This window comes from Notechis scutatus, chromosome 5, assembly GCF_049901735.1.
Source record: "Notechis scutatus isolate UNSWTSFEM ecotype Mainland chromosome 5, rNotScu1.2, whole genome shotgun sequence".
NCBI lineage: Eukaryota > Metazoa > Chordata > Lepidosauria > Squamata > Elapidae > Notechis > Notechis scutatus.
The window spans coordinates 92366260-92388960 of NC_142013.1; the positions used below are offsets into that span (position 1 = coordinate 92366260).

Sequence of the window (22701 nt, forward strand, 5' to 3'; positions counted from 1 at the left end):
TGTGAAGTTGCCTTTTGCAATTGACTGATTTTGTCAATGCCAATAGTATGCAAATGGTGCTCCTATGGCTGTGATGGCGAACCTATGGCATGCATGCCACAGGTGGCACGCAGAGCGATTTCTGAGGGCATATGAGCCCCAAACAAACTTACCTGCACTGTGCATGTGTGCACCTCCCAGCTGATTTTTGGCCTGTTTGAGGCTGTTTCTGCCCTCCCGGAGGCTCAAGGGAAGGCTCTACAGCCTCGGGAGGCCGAAAACAGGCCTTTCAGAAATACCGGAAGTCTCAAAATGGGCCTGTTTTCAGGCTCCCAAGGTTCAGAGGCTTCTCTTGAGCCTCCGGGAGGGCGAAAGTGGCCTCCCCTGGGCTCCAGAGGCCCTCTGGAGGCTGAAAACAGGCACTTCCGGTATTTCCGGAAGGCCCATTTTTCGGCCTCCCGAGGCTGCAGAGGCTTCCCTCAAGCCTCCGGGAGGGTGAAAACGGCTTCAAACTGGGCCTAAAACCAGCTGGGAGGCACATGCATGTGCAGTGCAGGTAAGGGGGCGGGGTGGGGTGTTGAGTGCACATGCACAGGGGGGCAGGGTGCATTGCATTGTGGGTGCCGGTGCGCGCGCACTTTCGGCACACCACAACAAAAATGTTCATCATCACTGTCCTATGGCTTTGATTGTACTCCAGGTACCAATTACTATTGTTACTATCCATGTTTTCTTTATTATTATTACACACACAACAATGTGAAATCACAGTTGCTACTTCGTTAGCTGGTGCTGGCCTTCATGTGCATTGAGACTTCATCATTATTATGGTTAGTCACAGTCAGCCAGATGTTTAGACTGGATTTGCCATTTTAATGCCAAATAAATCCTTCCCAAAGATCTGGGATAGAGGGATGATGTTGTTGCAACGATAAAGCTATCGTTGCAGGATGGAAACTGTTCCAAAGAAAGAGGTCTTTCGCAATTGACCGATGGTAATTTTGTCAGTGCTGCTGGTGTACAAGTGGTGCTCCAGAACATTTGGGATTGCCCCCAAGGCATTTATTACTACTATTATTAGAAATAAAGAGGAACATACTGTGATGGGTTTTTTTTTTTCCATTTCACCTTGGACTCTAACCTTTCCTTTGGAATAACAGAGTTATATAGCATTTTGTACTTTCAAACAAAATCATTTTCAAATATACATTACCTCAGAAATCCTTACAACAGCTAAATAAGAGAGATCAATACTTTTCTCACCCCATAGTGCTTAAAAGGACGGAGAGTAAAAGAAGGATCACTTATATATTGCCACTGGCTGAGTTTTTAGCAAGAATGGGAGAGAGTCTTTCTCATGTTCAGACTTGAATTTGTTTTCAGAAAAGCTTTCCATATTCCTGCCCAGTTCAGAGATTGCCACCAAAGAGCTTTTCATCCATAGTCTTTTCAGGTAGGGGGGAAAAAAACCAGACACAAAATACGAAGTACGGAGGTATCAAACGGAGAGTTAGGAAACAACATGCAAGGGTGCCAGAGCAGTTATCATTTGAAAGTCAACCTGAAGGTGACAGGTTTTTGCAATGTTTTGATACATGCGATGCTGTGTCAAAGTCAGCTTACCTTCCAATGGTTTCGGTAGAAAATGAGCTGCTGGTTTTGTTTTCTTCACTCTATTGCCTTTCATGACTTGCCCTTCTTTGTTGAGCCCCAGAAACCAGGCCCTACCCGACTCTTGCTGTCTGTACAGCATCGACGAGTAGATTACATAATAATTTTCAAAAACAGACTCCTTAAACTTACATTCTGGCGTAAAAAGTTCCTGTGAGAGAAAGAAAAAGAAGTTAGAGGGAAATTCCAACCAGTGGCTGTGGTTGTTCTTTGTATTACTTGCTACTACCCAGTTTCCCTGAAAATAAGCCCTAGCATGTTTTTACGCTTGAGCCTGCTTAAGAGCCTATGCAGCCAGCTGCCTGCCCATTCCTGTCTGGTGGCTCGCGGTGCTGTGGCCATGAGGTAAGACGGGTGGTGGTGGAACCAGACCATGTGCCCCACACCAGGGTGCCTGCAGCCAGGCCATCAATGCCCCAATAACTGCTTTGTGGTGGCAGCCCCAGCAGCCATGTGCAGCAGGAGCCCATGTGGCCGCTAGCCCAGTTCTTCTGTTTGCTCATGGCTGCAATGGTGTTGGTGTCATGGCCACAAGGTGAGGCAGGGGTCAGGGTGTGGATGACCTGGATGCCGCTTGGCCTCCTGCCCTGCCACAAGAAAGCAAAGAAGTGGGCCTCCTATACATGGGGGTGAAAGCAAAACACTACCCAAAAATAAACCCTAGTGCTTATTTTGGGGCCCAAAAGAAAATAAGACCTGGTCTTATTTTCAGGGAAACATGTTATGTTGTTTGTAACATTTAATCCAAGTGGAATTTTGTAGAGTGCCACAATACTTGGGCTCATTTGTGGTCGTAAGTCAAGGACTACCTGTATTTAGTAGTGCAACTAGGTAATTGTAGACGTAAGGATCTTAAACTTTATTCCTCAACCAAGGAGCTACGCATATCACATCATCTGTGAAGTATAGCATTTATATTTCCCTTCTCCTGTTCATCCCCATTTCAGCTTTGAACCATGCGCCTGTATTTCTAAGATCCACTAGCAGTTTGATCCATAAACACGAAACCAAGAGCTGAAATGAAATGTTTGCTTCTGCTGCCCAGATGCTAGACACATTTACTCAAAATAAGTATATTTTGTTGCAGAACAAGGCAACATGCATTTGAAATAAAACTTAAATCAACACCTCTAGCCGTATACAGAACAAATAGCTGCCCTATGACCATACAATCTTTGATTTAAAAAAAAAAAAACAGACAGAAAGTTTATGCTTTTGCTGCCTCCCAGCAATAGGGAGGGAGTGATGAATTTTGGCTACAGGAGTGTGGAGTCTACAGGTTTCTGCACTGGGAAACCAACGAATGTTTGAAACATGTCAACAAAAAGCACTATGACACCAAAGACGTCCATTTTTTTAAAAAAACAAAACTATTTTTTTATTCTAAAAAAAAGAGCTGCCGTGCACTTGATTTATAAAATTATAATCATTGAAGGTTACAGAAAAAGAAAATGCTATACCAGAAGCAAATTTCTATATAATATTCTTAGCAAAGGATTTTTAAAGTTATAAGAACTTGAGCAAACCTGTTAAAAAGGAAGACAACGGCGATTCATTGTCATTCAGCTGCATTTGGCTGCTCAGCAAAAGCATCCAATCTAAAACTCTCCCATGCATTTATATGTAAGAGATATTAAATGTAATTTTAGGCTTTTACAATCCCATTCACTTAAAATTACTTTTATTAACAACGGGCTGTCATTACACTTGAAATGCAGGCACTGCAAGTAATTCGACAAAAAAAACTTCCACTGAATTATTCTCTGAGAAAATTGTACACATTAAAAAGGAAAGGGTAAATTATCTTTACATCAGACTTCAATGTTGCAAAACAGCATTTTCATGGACTGCAGATGTATAACACAAGGCAAGGAACCTTAACCCCTGGGGCCATAGGCCACTACCAGGGCATGAGCTGTTCAAAAGGGAGCCACCTGAAGTGGCAGACAGGTGCACTCATGCCCCCTTGTGCAAGTGGCGGGTGAGTACATGCATGTGCACTATTTGCGCAAGCAGCCAACACTGTGCCTGTGGTTTGCGCAAATGGAGCTGTGCACACATGGGCGCTTCCCTGCTGCTTGCACAAAACTCTCTCTCCCCCAACAGTCTGTAAAGTTGGAAAGGTTGGGGAACTCTATATAAGGTAAAGGTTCCCCTCGCACATACATGCTAGTCATTCGCAGCTGTAGGGGGCGGTGCTCATCTCTGTTACAAAGCCGAAGAGCTAGCGCTGTCCGAAGACGTCTCTGTGGTCGTGTGGCCGGCATGACTAAATGCCGAAGGCGCAGGGAACACTGTTACCCTCCCACCGAGGTGGTCCCTATTTTTCTACCGCTTGTATTTTTACAAGCTTTCGAACTGCTAGGTTGGCAGAAGCTGGGACAAGTTAACAGGAGCTCACTCCGTTGCGCGGTGCTAGGGATTTGAACCGCTGAACTGCCAACCTTTCTGATCGACAAGCTCGGCGTCTTAGCCACTGAATCACCACTTCCTCTATATAAGGTATAGAATAGGTGAATCAAAGGAAAAGTTTATCAGCTGAAGGAGTAATCTGTTGTTGTTTTTTCCCCAAGTAGTGAAAAAATGAGAAGGGGAAAGCAAATAAAAAGATACCTGTTAAAACTTCACTTTGCATTTGCTAGCTGCCAGCCTGCCATGAACTATGGGGGGAGGGAGATGGATGGGAGTAGGGAGCCTGATGACTCATCGTACCTTCTAGAGACACACCTTCAAGGTCAGACACCTGGGAAGGCATGCGCCTCCGCACCACCTAGTCTACAGTTGAAGAGAACATTCCCAAAACATTTTCTTTGAATATGATTGGACAATGAGGGATCAACAATGAGAGGGGACAAATGGGGAAAAGTTAACCGAGAAAAGTGGGCGCGTGAACCTCAGTTCTGGCGTTGCTATACTGTCATCCACTTGACCTTTAGTGAAGTAAACCTTTCACACCAAATGGGAGTTCTAACTTAAGGGACCAAATTGGGGCAGGACTGACAGCATCTTTCTCTTCTCTGCACTTATGGGATCAGCTCAAAAAGGTTACAGATATTCTTCATTAATGTTACCCAAATATTAATGGGTGGGAAATTCAATGCAACAATATTTGCCTTGATTACAGAAAGAGTACACATTTCAGAAAGCTATATCCTTGTCAGAATGGAATGTTTTATCTAATAGAAAGAAACATTAATAAATCCAAGTAGAATTGAGTGCGTTTCGGTTTTATTTATTTATCTATGTGTCAGAACTGCCACTTCACGTCTGCTTTCTGCAGTCACTTCAGGTCCAGTCTGCCATGAACCCTGGGAGGGAGTAGAGAAGTGCCAGGAGAAAGTAAAAGTGAAGAGAGTGAGAGTGCTTGGCGGAGATGACATCCCAAGGTCGTGCCGCAATGAGAAGAATGCACCTGCAGTCTACAAGCAGAGTGGCTGTTTCCAAAACATCTAAGTCAAAACACGATTGAGCAGTGAGGGACTAGCAATGGGGAGAGTCCCTAAAGTTTTAAACTCAGAGTTTTGCCGCATGAACTTCAGTTCTGGCTCATGTCTTTTCCACTGAATGGAGTCAAGGGTTGTTCTTATTTAAAGATTCAAGCTGATGCAGGACTGACACCATGTTTGCTTCTATTGCCCAAATCAATAAGGTTTCAACATGCTTAACTCTGCCTCTATTATTATTATCATAAATAATTACAACTACCTCTGAAGAAACAGATAATAAAGCCACACTAAAACTAAATACCAAAAGTAGATAAGATAATTTGTCTTACTTTCTCAAAGCTTTCACCCAAAATGAATTAACTACATGAACACTGCCACCCAGCTGACAACAGACATCAGTTTGAATAAAAGTCTCTAAGAGAACCTAAAAAACTTCAATTAAATGTAATGGACATTTTAAAAAGTGAAAAGTATCTATGAATAATTTTTAATGTCAATTCTTTATGACTTACTGACATAGGTTTGAAAGACATTTTGTGCCATAATGAATTTCAAAATGACTCATTGAAGTCAATTGCCAAATCCATTTCTCAAGTGGATTTGTACAAAGCCTTCCAGAAGAGCCTATCATGCTTGATCTGTGGGTTTTGCATTTGACCATCTTCCTTTGGTTTTGCTCCAGGTTTCAAATATTGTTGAGGTTCTTGACAGTTAACATCAACATTGAGAAGACCTCACTGTATACTGTATGTCTCAACATAAAGCAGACTAGAATTTATCACAACTTCTTTGGAAAGAGGTATTCACCAGATACAGATTTCCTATTAAATTTTTAAACTTATAAATCAGGGGCTCCTTTTTCTGCGAGAGTGAGTGTAATCAGGACATTTCTGGGTAGCCAGAAGGGAGGAAAGGAAGGTGGTAGGGATTAGCTGGCACTGCACAGGATGCGTAGTTAAGGGAAGAGAAGATTCAGACTGGGCACAGACATACTTCAAGAGGTAGAGTGCAGCACGTTTTGGATAACTCTTGTCAAAAACTGGCAAAGGACACCCTTTCCCTGTTTCAGGAAAGAGTTTACTTTCCCCCAGGGCAGCTCCCAGATGTCCCTCCACAGGTTAGAAGGACTTTCCTCCTGAAAAAGTTTCCAAAAACACAGAGATAACCATGGCTTGAATTTGTAAGGACTGACCAGATCGCCAGAATGCCCTGGCAAAAAGCCAGCTGGCGAGCTCTTGGATTTCAGAGCTGTTTCATTCCTTCGAGCCATTTCCCCTTTCATCTTTCAGCTTCTTTTCCTTGCTTTTCCCTTTCCTTCTCCCCCGTCTTCTCCCTCCCCTATTCAAAGTCTGTTATTAAGACCCCAGAATTGTTGTCAGAATCTTGGCAGGAGAGAATTGCAGCCAGAAAGATAAAACCCCAGCTACTCATCTCTCAGGGAGAGATGGCAAGACAAAGTCTGCTGCAAAAATAAAGAAAGGGAAAGGAATACATTCACAACACCTAAATATCTTTATACTATTCGTTAGGCATCAGTGATTGCCAATTTCTGCTTGGATTGTTTTAATTATTCTTCCAACAATTTCTCTTTTTCCTTGAAAAAAAAAATCATATTTCAAGCGATTTAGCTTGCCTTGCTGCACAATATATTTCATATATTGGAACCATTCTGGCTTGAATGTGATTAAACTTCTGCTGTAAATGCATACAATTGATGTTTCCATTGTTTTGTCTGGGATAGACAAAATGTTTCCATCTATTCCAAAACACTAAAAAGATAAATTATGAATTTTGTTTCTTAAAATGGGAGTCTAACAGTAAAGCCCAAATTGACCACATGGACAATGCAATTCAGTTTGTACAAATATATACATGTGTTCTTTATTATTGTTTTAACTGAAAATCTTCATTTTTTTCATATTTATCTAATGCTACATTGTATTTTTCTAATATATAATAAAGTTAGATTAGTAATAAAGAAACAATTCTTTGCAGATATGTAACTTTGTAACAAAGAAGTTGAAGTATTTGAAACAAGATCAAGATTTTAACGGGAAAAGAAGCAATTCTGCTAATTATCCTGTAACTACTGTGACAAGTAATTACAAAAAAGGTTTATTTATTATTTATTTTATATTTCATATTTCTGAATCACCCATGTCCTCAGAGAGGTTGCATTTGTTAGAATCTGTTCTAATGTTTTACGGAAGAGGGTGACAGTTAACATTGTTTAATTGTGGTAGTCCTTTGTAATGATTGCTCATAAATGGCTAAATCCATGTAGACAAATATAGAGCCAGTATATTATTTAAGTTGATTCTGCAACTTTTTAAAATTAATATTAACATTGGATATAATTCATCAAAATTATCTTTTCATCTTGCTTCTGTGTGAAACAGATCTCTTCGTTAAACCTCTGCATTGCATAGTCCATGTGTGAGAAGTCCTGAGTTCACCGTTCATTCCAAAACTCTACTTCAGTGGTCCCCAACCTTTGCAGCTTGGTGGCCTGGCTGGGAGAGAAGGGGAACCGAGGTGTGTGAACAGTGGCCTGGCGGACACACGCGTAACAGCTCACACCATGCGACGATGTGGCTGACGCACATGTGCAGCTTGGACTTATGGTGAATGATGGCTGGTGCATGCGTGCGTACATGCAGCAACTTGTGTGAATGGTAGGCCGCCCCCTGCGCATGAACACCCAGCTTGACAGAAGCTTCCACAGAGGATTTTTCTAAGATGGCGATCTTCAAATTCTGAATGGATATGTCACACACAGGCTGAAAGGGGTCTGTTTCTGTTACTTTAGGGAAGGAGCAAGAAAGGAATGGTGGAAAATGCAAGAAAATAGATGCTTACTGAAGGCTAAGAGGAACATTGCAATGACAAAAACTGGATAACCGAGAAACAGATATTTCTCAGCATGAGAATATTTGAAAGTATCTATTTAGGTAGTCATCTGTCAAGAATAGAGTAATTTTACATTTTGGAGGTTCAAATCCAACGGCACTGACTCTACAGTACTTCATGAGGTATAATCACTAGGGAGCAGCAGGGTGAAATAGATAGTTCAGGATTTGAACTAAGTCTTCTCTGTCTATCATTTTGCCCACTGTTGCTTAAGAGTTGATGAATTACCCTTTTCTGCCTTCTTACCAAACATATAAACACCTAGCACATACTTTTGGACTGTCTACCTAGTAGAATACAGTTAAGCAGGTTCAAGGCTTTGATATAAGTACAATGGAAAGAAATCTTCTTTTCTCTAATAGTTACAAAATGTGACTCACTAATAATGTTAGATTTCTTCTCTCAAGAACACTTAAATATGCACATATACAATGTTTGAACATCCAATGAGGTTTAGGCAGCGGTTTGTCTTCTGAGCTTGGTACTTGGCAGCAGACATTTAAATCTACAAGCTATTGATATTCTCTACAGTTTGTATCCAACAGTAAGATTCCCACACTGAGCTGTAAACAGTTTTAGATTACTGTCAAGATTTCTTTTCATACTAGTTTAGTTTAGTTTACTTTATTGTCATTGTACCTCATACAACGAAATCAAACACCATCTTCAGTGCACATCATGACCATGAAAATAAACACATCCTTCACCCTCCACACATTGAACTGAAAACCCCCAACACTGCACTATACAGCAGAATTCAAAAGAGCTACTGCCCTGAGATAAAAGTTGTTTTTCAGCCTATCTGTCCTTGTTTTTATTATTCTGTACCGTCTGCCAGATGGTAATAGTTCAAACAAAGGGTGCCCAGGATGAGATGGATCTTTGAGAATGTTTTGAATTTTCTTAAGGCAGCGGGAGCTATAAAGCTCTTCCAAAGAGGGGAGAAGGCAACCAATGATCCTCTGGGCAATGACATTAACCCTCTGGAGTGCTTTCCTATCTGCCACTGTGCAATTGGCAAACCATACAGAGGTGCAATAAGTTAAAATGCACTCTATGGTGCAGCAGTAGAAGGCCACCAGCAGTTTTTCATTAAGTTCTTGTTTTCTGAGAAGTCTCAGATAGTGTAATCTCTGCTGGGCCCTTTTGACCAGTGCTGCAATGTGAGCATCCCAAGTCAAGTCCTCTTTTTTATGGTAACACCCAGAAACTTAAAACTGGCCACTTGCTCCACTAGATCTCCATTGATAAGCAAAGGCTGGATATCTGATCTGTTCCTTCCATAATCCACTATAAGCTCCTTGGTCTTATTGGTGTTGAGGACCAAGTTATTGTCTCCACACCACAAAAGCAATCAGTCCGCCTCATCTCGGTAGGCAGACTCATCCCCCTTGGAGATGAATCCCACCACTGTTGTATCATCTGCAAATTTAGCAATAATGTTACTAACATGAGTGGGAATGCAGTCATGCACAAAAAGAGTATAGAGTAAGGGACTCAACACACAACCCTGTGGTGTACCAGTGTTAAGAATAAGGGCTGAAGAGGTATGATTACCTAATCTGACCCTCTGTGAGCAGCCAGACAGGAAATCCATAATCCAAAGGCAGATTGAATTAGAAAGTCCAAGTTCCAGAAGTTCAGACACTAGTCTATGTGGAAGAATTGTGTTAAATGCAGAACTAAAATCCACAAAAAGCATCCTCACATAGCGTCCCCGCTGTTCTAGATGAGTCAGAGCAGTGTGAAGAGTGATGGCTATAGTGTCCTCTGTAGATCTATTTTTTCTGTATGCAAACTGGTGTTTATCAAATGTATGATACTAAATGTTATTATGTTGTGATTCTTTATTGTTAATAATACAGTTTCTGTATTTTGTTTTTAACTCTTTGAACTGTAAAAGCCCTAAGAATAAATTGAACATGACATATTCTAAAGCAGTTTTCATCTTCTGCACCTGTCAACAATAACAAAGAAGCACAAATGTTAAGGAAATGTTATCTACCCACATATTGTCTGCCACTTGCCTAACACTACAACATTTTAGAAACAAAGTCTGCCTATATTATTACTATTACTATTAGTTTGACCTTTGTTGAATACAGGTTGGTTCAATTTTCTCTTATAAGATCAACAGATCTGATTTTGAAATAGCATCATCAACTGGATTTCTTCAGTTCTGATCAGAACAGCTCTCTTTTAAAGTTTGGTAGCCCATAACTAAATGCCAACAGTTTCTTATTAAAGGTATTTTCAGATGTTGCTTTTTTATCAGTTGAGGACCGTGCAATGTGCTGATGCCAGCTTGTTATCAACTCCCGAGAAGTGAGTGATTAATTTTCTGGAATTTTACAAGCCTGTTGAGAGCAGAGGTATAACCCCTGAGGTGCTGATCACCTGTTTGGATGGCCAGCAGTCTGGCATGATGTGATAATGGAACTAGCAGAACCAATTGTTATACTGTACATTTAGCAATATACCACTGTTTAAAACTATAATAAATTATTCCACTGCAGACGAAATTGTTTATCTTGATAATTCAGCTGTTCGGTTTCATACAGTTCAAACCAAAACAGTGGGTCAAATTCAGACAGTTCAAGGCCACAATGGAATATCCAATATCATAAATATACTATAGACTCTCCACAATGCTATTGGAATTGTTTACTTCCTAGCTCAAAAATTATCCATATATCAGAGAGGCTGAAGTTAATAGAAAGAACATATTCCCTTCCTTATTTCATTGCTATACAGTACTTTGGTAGTTCTTTGTAGCTGGTCAGAGATCTAAAGTGAAATAACATATGGTATGGGAACAATGTGTTGTGAAAAACCAAAATCATATCTTACAGCGATTATTAAATCTTCTTGAAAGTATGCAGTATGACTACTCAGTTGTATTCATGTATACACGTGTGTGAGTATGTATATTAGTGCATACATATGCAAAAATAATGAATGATCCTGCAATTCTATTTATTTATTTATAATATTTATAAACGGTCCCAATTCAAACAGACTCTGAATAAGGAACAGCACAATGAATAATAGTATAAAAAGAATGTCATATAATTACTTGTACTTACTAACAGGCCAAATAATTGAACAGCCAAGATACAGAATACAGAATAATATGAGTTGGAAGCGATCTTGGAGTTCTAGTCCAATCCCCTGCCCCAACAGAAGACCCTATACCATTTCCAACACGTGACTGTCCATCTCTTCTTAAAAGCCTCCAGTGATGAAGCTCCCACAACTTCTGAAGGCAAGCCATTCCACAAGTTAATTGTTCTCACTGTTAGGAAGTTCTTCCTCAGTTTCTTAGTTCCTTCTCTCCTTGATTAGTTTCCATGCATTGTTTCTTATTTTACATTCTGGTGGAAAATAGTTTGATCCCCTCTTCTCTGTGGCAGCCCCTCAAATATTGGAACACCGCTATCATGTCACCCCTAGTCCTTCTTTTCATTAAACCAGACATATCCAATTCCTGAAACTATTCTTCATGTTTTAGCTTTGAGTCCCCTAATCAACTTCGTTGCTCTTCTCTGTACTCTTTCTAGAGTCTCAACATCCTTTTTATATTGTGGAGACCAAAACTGGATGCAATATTCCAAGGATGGTCTTACCAAGGCATTATAAATTGTTATTAACATTTCATGTGATCTCGATTCTATCCCTCTGTTAATGCAGTCTTTATTGGCTTTTGTGGCAACTGCAGCACACTGCTGGCTCATATTTAAGTGACTGATTCCATGGTGAAATACAGGTAGTCTTTGATTTACGAATATAATGGAGCCTGCCCTTCCATTTGTAACCTGAGGATTCGTGAATGGGATCACTCCCTCCTTTCGCCCACACATTCATTAATCGAATGTGCAATTTGTTAAGTAACACATGAGGTATTTCAGGGTGGGAAAGGCCATGGGGGGGGCCTAGTATGGAACAAGCCACCTACTTAAGACCACCCAAGGTCTCAGCAACCCACTGAAATACCTCATGCTCCCCACAATTGCTTTTCCCCCACCCAACCTGCCGCAGGGGTCACTTGGCCTGACAATCTAACAAGCTCCTCTCCAACTTTTCAGCCAAGTGTGCCCTTTGTAGCTTTATTTTGGTGCGCGCAGGGCACTTTGCAGGCCAAAATGGAGGTTCAAGGGGCAGTCCCTCCCTCACCCCTCCAATGCTCTGTTTAGGCCTGCACAGGCCTCCTCCAGCACTTTGCAGGCCAAAATGGAGGTTCGAGGGGCAGACCTGCTCCTGCCCCTCTGACCTCTAGTTTGGCCTGCAAAGTGCAAGACGAATGTTGCAGAGCCTCTGCGGTTGCTTGTAAGGGCAAACAACTGCCGTGGTGTTGCAAGATTAGTAGTTTCAGGATTTGTTCTTAAACACTAGTGGGTGCTGATTGTGTAACTTCAAACATTCGCTAAGGGAACGCTCGTAATCCAGGGATTACCTGTATTTGATTTTTCCTGCCTCAGTGTAAAGCTTTACTTTTCTCTACATTAAATTTCATTTAGTTGGATAGGGCCCATTGTCTGTCAAGATCCTTTTGGATCCTAAACTTGTCTTCTGTTGGCTATTTCTGCCAGCTTAGTGTCTTCTGCAAAGTTATTAGTGGGAAGAGTTTTCTTCTATTCCCTCATCTAAGTCATTTATGAAGATATTGAAGAGTCCTGGACCTAAGACGGATCTTTGTGGTACACCACTGTTTACTTCCCTCAATGTAGATATAGTTCAATTAAAGACTATTCATTGAGTATGGTTTGTCAGACCATTAAATATCCATCTGTGGTGCTGCTATTTATCCCACATTTTTCTAGCTTGCCAAGAAATAGATTGTGGTTACTTTGTTGAATGCATTACTGAAATCCAAGTATACTATGCCCTCAGCATTTCGTTGGTCCACTAAATTTAGTCACTTTATCAAAGAATGAAATATGATTTATTTGGCATGATCTGTTTTGACAAATCCCTGTTGGCTTCTGGTAATAATTTTACTTGCTTCTAGGTGTTCTCAAATCTATTTTTGATTGCCTTTTCCCAGGATCTTCTGAGGTATTTATGTCAACCTGATTGGTCTGTGCTTTCCTGGATCTGTTTCCGTTTTTTGAAGATGGGAACCACAGCAGCTCTTTTCCAGTCCTCAGGTAACTCCCCAGTGCTCCAGGATCTTTGAAAGTTATGGTTCAATACTTCTGAGATAACATCTGCCAGATCTTTCAGAACTCTGGGATGAATTTCAACAGGTCCCAGTGATTTGAACTTGTCTAGATCAGACAGGTGTTCTCTTACCATTTTCTTGTTTATTTTTATTTCTAGTTTGTCTTTTATGTTTATGTTTTTGGTAGGTTGGGCTATATTTTCTTGTAGATTTCATCTATTTACAAAACGTAAGAACTGGAATCATCTGGAAAGGGCGATAACCACCACCAGGAAGTCTTGCCCCCTGGCCAACATCCCATCTATCTTATACAATATTTATTTATTGTTTGTCTCTTATGCTGTATGCTGCTCAGAATCACTTCGTTTGCATGGTATTATAAATCTTTTAAAAATAGAATATGCCAACAAATTAATCATACCCAACTCTTATCTGGAACCTTATTGGTAATTAAAACAGGACATCATAATGAATTTATTCTAGATTAGCATGAATATTTTACTGCCATGTTTTATACTGGCTATAACTTCCAGTCCCATGAAAGCTGCATTACAAATGATATAATAATATGAAAGGTACTTTGATCTAAAACATATTTTGGTCCCTCTAAGCTTAATGTTGTATACCCTAATAAGAGACTTTATCTCATTTCACATGCAGACTGATTGTGTGCCTTTCTTGTATTAAAAGTATTGAATGTTCATTCCAAAGTAAAGAAAGATGGATTCTAATTTAGATATTTTCAATTTTTAAGATTGCTAAGATATTTTGGAATAAGGTTTAGGAATTTATTTCAGTACTATCTGTTAGATCATGTCAATTGGTCTGAAGTTCATCCTTCTTTCAGCATACGAAAAAGGATAAAGAATAGTTGCTGTACAAGATATGTGTCTTATTCTTCCTTAGGGTAGCTAGAATATGGAAAACAATTAAATGGAAAGTCCCTTTGGATATTCACTCCAAAAGTGATTTGCAAGGAGTTGATTTTTCTGGCACTGTCTGAAAAATTAATACATAGAGGAAATGTTAAAAAAAAACCAAGCTAAACATTTCTTTCAAATGTTACTTCTCTTTTTCTCTTATACAAAAAATAATTGTTTGAGATGCACCTTGATTTCATTTCTTCTTATGTTATGTTTATTGGAGCTATCATTTATGGTAGTTTTTAAGCTGGTTTAACAAAAATATTCCTTTGCATTTGCTATTTACTCTTACCCATGTTTATGTCTTTGAGGGCTTTTTTGTTGAAATATATGTAGCTTGCTATTTTTTTTAAAATTAAATAGTATCACATAATGATAATGTGTACCTTATGATACCAAAACAATCCTATCCAGTATAATATCAGACCATTTTTTAGAATAAAACAGCAAGACACAAGATAATTCTTTAGGATAATTCTAAGTTTCTATATAATTATGCAGGAAGGATGGTACACAACAGATACTTAAAATCTGTTTAAAAGAATGATGTAATCTATTAAAATGAAAAGCAGGAAATGGGAAAATACAAAATTATCAAGGCTTAGAAGATTTACAGCTATTAAAAGGATTTTACATCCTGAGTCATTGTTTTTAATTTCAAGTTTTACCAATTCATTTACCTTCAATAACTCTGAGACAATAACAAAAAGTGTTTTATTATGAGGCTTTCCATTTATGAAATATTGTATGATTATTGGCAGAGGTAGAAACTGAAATCTGGGTTAAAATGAAGCCTCCACAAGAATGGAATATGAAAAATTTCTTATTCCTACCAGATATTGTTAAAGAGTTTAAAGCTAATGGTAATTATTTTTTGAAGTGTTAATTTTAAAATAAGGGCTAAAAACTTTAGCTTACCTTTGTTCCTTCTTATTTCCATTTTCCTAAATTCCCTATAAATATTAACCCCTTTATAAACCAAATAACGGTATCAATCAGAAATTATACAGGCTGAATCCATTAATTTAAAACTAATGATTTTAATTTCTTCAAAATGTGCTTGTCTATTTCAGTTATAATTCAGGTTTTTTTTTTCTTAATTCAGAATAAAAAGCTCAAGCAAACAAGATTTGAAGCAGCAGCATTGAGACTTTCACATTCATCTAAAGCTCTCTATAAAATATCATAGAACAAACATACCAGGCTCTAATTAATTGGAAAATAGCATGAGAAAAAACTTTGACAAGAAATTAAGAGTCAAGAGTGGAATTAAATATAGAAATAGAAACCAGCGTTATCGCCCTCAGCCCAAATAAAGAAAATTTTCTTAAAATATTGCATGGATGATATATGACTCATTGTAAACTAGCACGCATGAACAAAACAGCCCTTGAAATGGTTGTGAGGAAAATGGACTTTTTTTGCACATGCAGTGGTGTCTTCTTCATGTCTTTTTCTTCTGATCTTTGGTGTTTTTGGATATTGATGAAGTTAAAAATGAAAGAGTTAATCTGTGGCTACAACTTCTAATGCAAACATTTAACAAATTAGCATTTTTTAAGAAATTGCCACTAGGATGTCCATTGCTAAACACTAGAAAGATAAAAAATATGATATTGAATTCTTGTATCATTTTTTTTTGGCATATTACTATAGCTAAGAAATTGACTAACAATCTACATTCTAGTCCAATTAAAAGGAAACCCCCCTCAAATACATAATCCTCACAACCATTTCAACAAAAAGAGAGGCTGCTAAACAAAATGCCAACATTGCTTTATGCCAGATCAGTATATCAATATGTGGGAGAAATATTAAGGAATTATTAGTATGTGAGTTTTATTTTTTTTTACCCTGCCTTTAATATTTTTATTCATATTTTATATTATATTAATATAATGATATTTTTATAGATAACTCAAGTCAGTGAGGGCATAACTTTCTCTTCTTATTTTCCCACAATAACAACACTGTGAAAATATTTACAGACCCCTCACATCCCGGACATAAACTGTTTCAACTCCTTCCCTCAAAATGACGCTATAGAGCACTGCACACCAGAACAACTAGACACAAGGAGTTTTTTCCCAAATGCCATCACTCTGCTAAACAAATAATTCCCTCAACACTGCTCAAGTATTACAAAGTCTGCACTACTATTACTAGTAATCTTCTCATCACTCCTTATCACCCATCCCCTCCCACTTGTGACTGTATGACTGTAACTTTGTTGCTTGTATCCTAACAATTTTTATTGACTGTTTCCTAGTATGATTTGATTGCTTGTTGTACCCTATGACTATTATTAAGTGTTGTACCTTATAATTCTGGACTCTTGATGAATGTATCTTTTCTTTTATGTACACTGAGAGCATTTGCACCAAGACAAATTCCTTGTGTGTCCAATCACACTTGGCCTATAAAGAATTCTATTCTATTCTATTCTATTCTATTCTATTCTATTCTATTCTATTCTATTCTACTCTACTCTACTCTACTCTGCTCTACACAATAACACTGTAATTATTGAGTTGGTTTGAGTGAGAGAGTGACTGGCCCAAAGACACTCAGCCATCTTTCATGCTCAGAGTTTCCTGGTTTCTAGCTTGGTGCCTTAACCACTTTACCAAACTTTTAATTCTTTACGTGCAAGCTTTATTGCATTGCTTATAATCATTGCACATTTTAAGAATATTTTAAAAGAACAATGAATTCTAATTTGTAACTTTATATTTAATTAAACAATGTTTTGTAAGCAGGGGTGGGATGCTGCCGGTATAACAACCGGTTCAGTGATCGCACGCTTTGGGCCCACATGATTGTCAGAGCGAACCGGTTCGGTCCCAGCTGATCTTCGAAGCTAGGGGTTCGCTCAAACCGGTCCGAACTGGCAGAATCCCACCCCTGTTTATGAGGAAATCTTACTATGACATGCACTATCACACAGTCGATAGTGTTGATTTAAACAGGGCTTAGTATTTCAAGTGTATATAATATACATTTTATTCATTAAATTATTTCATGTGTGTGTGTGTGTGTGCACGCACACACACACACACACACACATGTGTAGTTCTTGGCTAACGACCCAATTGAGCATTCAAATTTATGATGCTAAGTGAGACATTGGTTAAGTGAGCCTTGCCCCATTTTTACGACTTTTCCTGTCACAGTTGTTAAGTGAATCATTGCAGTTGTTAAGTGAACCTGGCTTCCCCATTTATTTTGCTAGCCAGAAGGTTGCAAAAGGTGATCACGTGAACCTGAGCACTGCAACCATTCATAAATATTGCTAAGCATATTTGCTAAGCATGTGAATTTTGATCATGTAACTGGGCGTTGGTTCTTACCTGATACGCCCCTTCTCGGCGAGCCGCGAGGAGCATCCAGAGACTGGGATGTGCTTCTGAGTCCTCTTCTTGCAGGCTGAGCTTTAGATGAGGAAACGCTCTGCCCCCTCACGTGGTATTGCGCAGCGTCTCCCCAGTTTTTTGCGATAACGAGAAGAGAGGTTATTAATTCTTTCTAATCTACTAATGGCTCCTTGGCTGAAGCAAGAGTCCCCACCAGACGGAGAAATTAGGGTGGGCTGGATGCCTCGCGGCTCGCCGAGAAGGGGCGTATCAGGTAAGAACCAACGCCCATTCTCCTCGAGCCGCTCGGAGCATCCAGAGACTGGGACATACCAAAGCTGGGCTGTCCCACGGGTGGGACTCCGTCTGGCCCGAAGGCCCCTCCGGATCACTGATGACCCTCTGTAAGACCCGTCGGCCAAAAGAGGCCTCCGCTGAGGCGTACGTATCTATTTTATAATGTCTGATAAACGGGGACGGAGAGGTCCAGGTGGCTGCCCGACAAATGTCAGCGATGGGGGCTTGCGTGGCCCAGGCCGCCGAGGTGGCTGCACTTCTGGTGGAATGGGCGGTTATTCCACCCGGAGCGGGCAGGGAATGGGAAAGGTAGCACCTTGCAATGGTGGCCCTGATCCAGCGACTGATGGTGGAAGGAGAAACCTTAAGCCCCAGTGACCTGGGTTGAAAGGATAGGAAGAGGGATTCCGACTTTCTCATGGATTGAGTGCGCTTAATATATATACGCAAGGCCCTTCTAACATCTAGGGAGTGCCAGAGGACCCCCCTGCCCCTGGAGGGCCTAGGGCAAAAATTTGGTAGAACCAGTTCCTGTGACCTATGGAAGGGAGAGTTGACTTTGGGTAGGAAGGTGGGGTCGGGACGAAGGACCACTCGGTCTGCATGGAACACGCATAGATCGCTCCTGACTGACAGAGCTGCTAATTCCGAAACTCGACGAGCAGAAGTAATAGCTACTAGAAAAACTACCTTAAAGGTGAGAAACTGAAGGGATGAATCCCTCAAAGGCTCGAACGGGGGACGAGTAAGAGAAACGAGGACCTTGTTGAGGTCCCATGTGGGGAACCTGTGAACAGTGGGAGGGCACAGGTTGGTGGCGCCCCTAAGGAAAGATCTAATTCGGGGGTGATGAGAAAGGGAACCGTAGTTATCACAGGAGACCACGGTTGAGAGGGCAGAAACTTGTCGTCTCAGGGTGTTAGGTGCGAGCCCCTTGCGAAGGCCTTCCTGAAGAAAATCTAGGATCTGAGCCACAGAGGGAGAGAGGGGATCCACCTGAGACCCGCTACACCACTTGCAGAACCCCTTCCAAGTGGCATTGTAAATTCGTGTAGTGGAAGGTCGCCTGGCGGCCAAAATAGTGTCGATGACTTGACTCGAGAGATTCTCACTAGTCAGACGGATCTGCTCAACCTCCAGACGGCTAACTGGAGCCATTGAGGCTCCGGATGCAGAAGGGGCCCCTGAGAGAGGGAGACCCTGTCCGGGGGGATCCTCCATGGGGGCGCTACCGATAAATTGCGGAGATCCGCAAACCACGGTCGCCTGGGCCAATAGGGAGCCACCAGGAGAAGGTCTGCCCTCTCCTGAAGAAGTTTCTGTATTACTCTGGGAACTAACGGGAGCGGAGGGAAGGCATATAGGAGCCCTGGGGGCCATGGACAGCGCAGAGCGTTGTGATTCTCCGACCGGTGAGACGGATACCGGGAGAAGAACCGAGGAAGCTGAGTGTTGGACGGGGAGGCGAAGAGGTCTACCACCGGAAGGCCGAATATTCTGGACGCTTCCTCGAATAGGGATGGATGAAGACGCCATTCTGCCTGGTCCACCGTGGCCCTGCTCAGCCAGTCCACCTGAGTATTGTCTACTCCGGAGATGTGTTCCGCTTTTAGTGATAGAAGGTTGGATTCTGCCCAGCGGCAAAGGCGCTCGGCTTCCCTCATTAGCTGAATGGACTGGGTGCCCCCTTGCCTGTTGATATGGGCCTTGGCCGTGACGTTGTCCGTGAGAACGAGAACGTGATGTTTGCGGATCTGAGGAAAACTGCGCAGGGCCAGATGGACAGCGTGAAGCTCTAGCCAATTGATGCTGCACCTCTGCTCGGTCGGCGACCATCTGCCCTGTACCGAGAGCGAGTCGAGATGAGCGCCCCAACCGGACAGGCTTGCGTCTGTAGTGACGGTGAGTCGATGAGGTTCCGCGAAGAGGTGGCCTCTGTTGATGGCGGGATTGGTCCACCAGAGAAGAGACGTGAGGACCCTTGGAGGGACCCTGACTCTGGCCTTCGAGTTGCTTCTTCCGGATCGTTGGAACGGGAGCAGGAACCACTGGAGGGATCTGCTGTGTAGACGGGCCCAGGGAACAATAGAGATGCATGACACCATTTTGCCCAACAATTTAGAGAGGTCCAGCAAGGCCACCCTCCTTGAACGCCTGACCTGTGTGACTAGGGCTTGAATGCTAAGGAACCTCTCCGGGGAGAGGAAAACTCTTTGAGAAACCGAATCAATTATGGCACCCAAGTGGTTGATTCAGGTGGAAGGGTTAAGTTGGCTCTTTTGCCAATTGACTAGAAACCCGTGGGCCCGTAAGACGGAGAGGGTGACCCTGGTATCCCTGACTGCCTGGGATTTGGACGGGGATAGAATAAGAATATCGTCCAAGTAGCAGTGGAGGCGGACGGGAACCCTCCTGAGATGAGCCGCCAGGGCCGCCAGGACCTTGGTGAAGGTCCGGGGGGCCGAGGCCAGTCCAAAGGGTAGGGCCACGTATTGATAATGAAGGCTATTGTGACAGAACCTGAGGAATTTGTAATGGGAAGGCCTGATTGGAATATGGAGGTATGCTTCCGAAAGATCTATGGAAGATAACCAGTCTCCCCGTCTGGTGCCTAAAAGAATTGATTGCAAGGTGTGCATTTTGAATCTACGCTGGATAAGGTGACGGTTGAGCCGTTTCAAGTCCAGGATGGCTCTCCAACCCCCAGAGTGTTTGGGTACCACAAAGAGATGGGAGTAAAATCCCTTTCCTCTCTGATCCGGAGGGACAGGTTGAATGGCCTGGATGTCAAGAAGATGATGGATGGCAGCCTCCATTAGTGCACGTTTGGAGGGATCCCTTGAGGAGGGGATGGGAAGAAACAATCAGGGGAGCGGACCTGAACTCCAGGGCGAGACCAAACCTGATTGTGTCCCTGACCCATGCATCGGAAGTGGATATGTCCCATTGGGCGGCGAAGTGGCTGAGGCGGCCGCCAATGGGAGGGGAGGAAGAGGCTCTACCTTCTGCGGTAGGGCCTTCCTCCCGATCCCCGAAAGGGTCTCTTGTAGCCGCCACCGCTGCCTGGTTCTGTCGCCCGGGTCCGTGCGATCCTGGGATCGGAAGGAGGGGGTCTAGGGTATCTGGGCGGGAAGGGGGTTGATAGAAGAGGCGGGGAAAGCTCCTCCGAAAGGGCTGAGAGCCCCTGGCCTCCGATCTTCGAAAAAGGGAGGGCAGATACTTTCTCTTACTTCGGCCCTCGACCAGTAGAGGTTCCAAAGCTGGGCCAAACAGTTTATCTCCCGTAATGGGAGCAGTGGCCAGCTTGACCTTATTCTTTACGTCCGCCTGCCAGTGTTTGAGCCATAGCATGCGGCGAGCCGTGACGTGCGACGTGATGGCCCTTGAAGAAAATTTTACCGACTGGTAAGTGGCGTCAGCCGAGAACTCGGCTGCAGCCACTAACTTCGCTATATCCTGGTGAGCTCTCAGATTGGAAGCAGGGATGTGGTCCTTGAGCTGACGTAGCCAACGGATAGAGGACCTTGTGAAAAATGAGGCGGCCGTAGCTGATTTAATGGCCCAGGCGTCAGATAGGTGAGCCCTGCGCAGTGCCAGCTCCGCCCGCCTGTCCTCAGGTTTCAGGGCCTCTAGGGCCTCACTAGGGGTAGAGGAGGAGGCTAGACCCACAATGGGGTCATCAACCTCCGGAATATTGAGAAGGTTAGACAGAGCCGAATCGAGATTAAAGAATCTCTTGTCTTGGCTAGAGGGAGTGGGAGGGGTCCCTGAGGAGGTAAGTTGCTTCGCTACCAGATCCACGAAGATGGGAGGGGATGGGATGACCTCAGCTTCCACCACTGGTTGGGTGAAAATGGAGTCTTCCGGGCCCTCTGGGACAGGGGGGGGTTCTGCAGGGGACTGGGGAAGAAGGCCAGAGACATTCTTGGCCTTAAGGAGGAGGGACTTGAACATATGCGGTTTGAACAGCCCCCAAAGGTGGGTTGGTCGGGGGAAGGGCCCTCGCCCTCCGACATCTCCCCTCCATGATGTCAGCCTCTAAGAGGGGTTCACTGTAGCGGGAAGATCCCATCCGGGAATCCTCTTCCTCTTCCCTGAAATCTCCAAAGTCCCCTTCCTCCTCCACCTGGGCCCCAATCGGAGGAGGGCTGTCCCTCTGAGAGAGTACCTGATCAACTGGGGGAGCCGGTTGTGGAAGGGATCTGATTGATAACGAGTCGTGCTCGGAGGCTCGCGGAGAGAAGCCTGATCTGGTCATGTGTTGTAGTCCCTCTGCTATGCCCTGGCGGATGGCTGATTCCATCCAGGCCCTGATGTGAGGTGGAACCTCGGAGGTAGAGGGTTCATCGTGGCGCAGACCAGCGGCTGTGGGTGTAAAGGTGGCCTCGGGGGCCCGTCTAGTCGGAGGTCCGAGGGTCGGAAGACCTTGAAGCGAACTGTGCCTAGGTAGGGAAGAGGGGTCTGAGGGGAGAGGTTGAGCAGAGGTAGAAGGGGTTGGAGGAGGAGGAATTGACGGCCCGAGCGGGACTCCCTTGAACGCCGGTCAAACTCTTTTTCCAACGCCTTGTGGCGCCTTAAGGCGCCACGTTGGGCGGCCTTGGAAGGTTCCTTGTCCTGTTTAGAGCCCTTAGGTTCCTTGTCCTGCCTGCGCAAGTAGTGGGACTTTGCCTTAGCCTTCAAAGAAGGACGTTTAGAGGGATTGTCGCCTGCCATGTTAGATAACAAATACTAGCAAAGGCGGTTGGCTCGCCCAGAGCAGGCCTGGATGAGGCCGGGTGAAGGTGAAGCTGGCCCTCTCCCCCTTTTGGAATTTTTTAAGTACAGAGATAACAGTAAGGTAGCTAAGAAATATAGTATGTACAGAAAAATAGATACTCTAATTTGTAATTCTTCTTTCCTTTGATTGTTTTTTTTTTTTTTTTAATATTTATTAGGTTATTTGTGCCAAATGTATATACAGG

General features: G+C 42.7%; 1 protein-coding gene across 3 annotated transcripts in view; it reads right to left on the reverse strand.

Annotated features, from left to right (window-relative positions):
• Positions 1-22701, reverse strand: part of FGF14 (fibroblast growth factor 14) — a 334049-nt gene that overhangs the window by 6276 nt on the left and 305072 nt on the right. For all 3 annotated transcript variants that reach the window (XM_087967331.1, XM_087967330.1, XM_026668942.2), the window contains one exon: positions 1603-1801. In XM_087967331.1, the coding sequence (XP_087823457.1) occupies positions 1603-1801 (199 nt within the window). The remainder of the gene's footprint in view (positions 1-1602; positions 1802-22701) is intronic.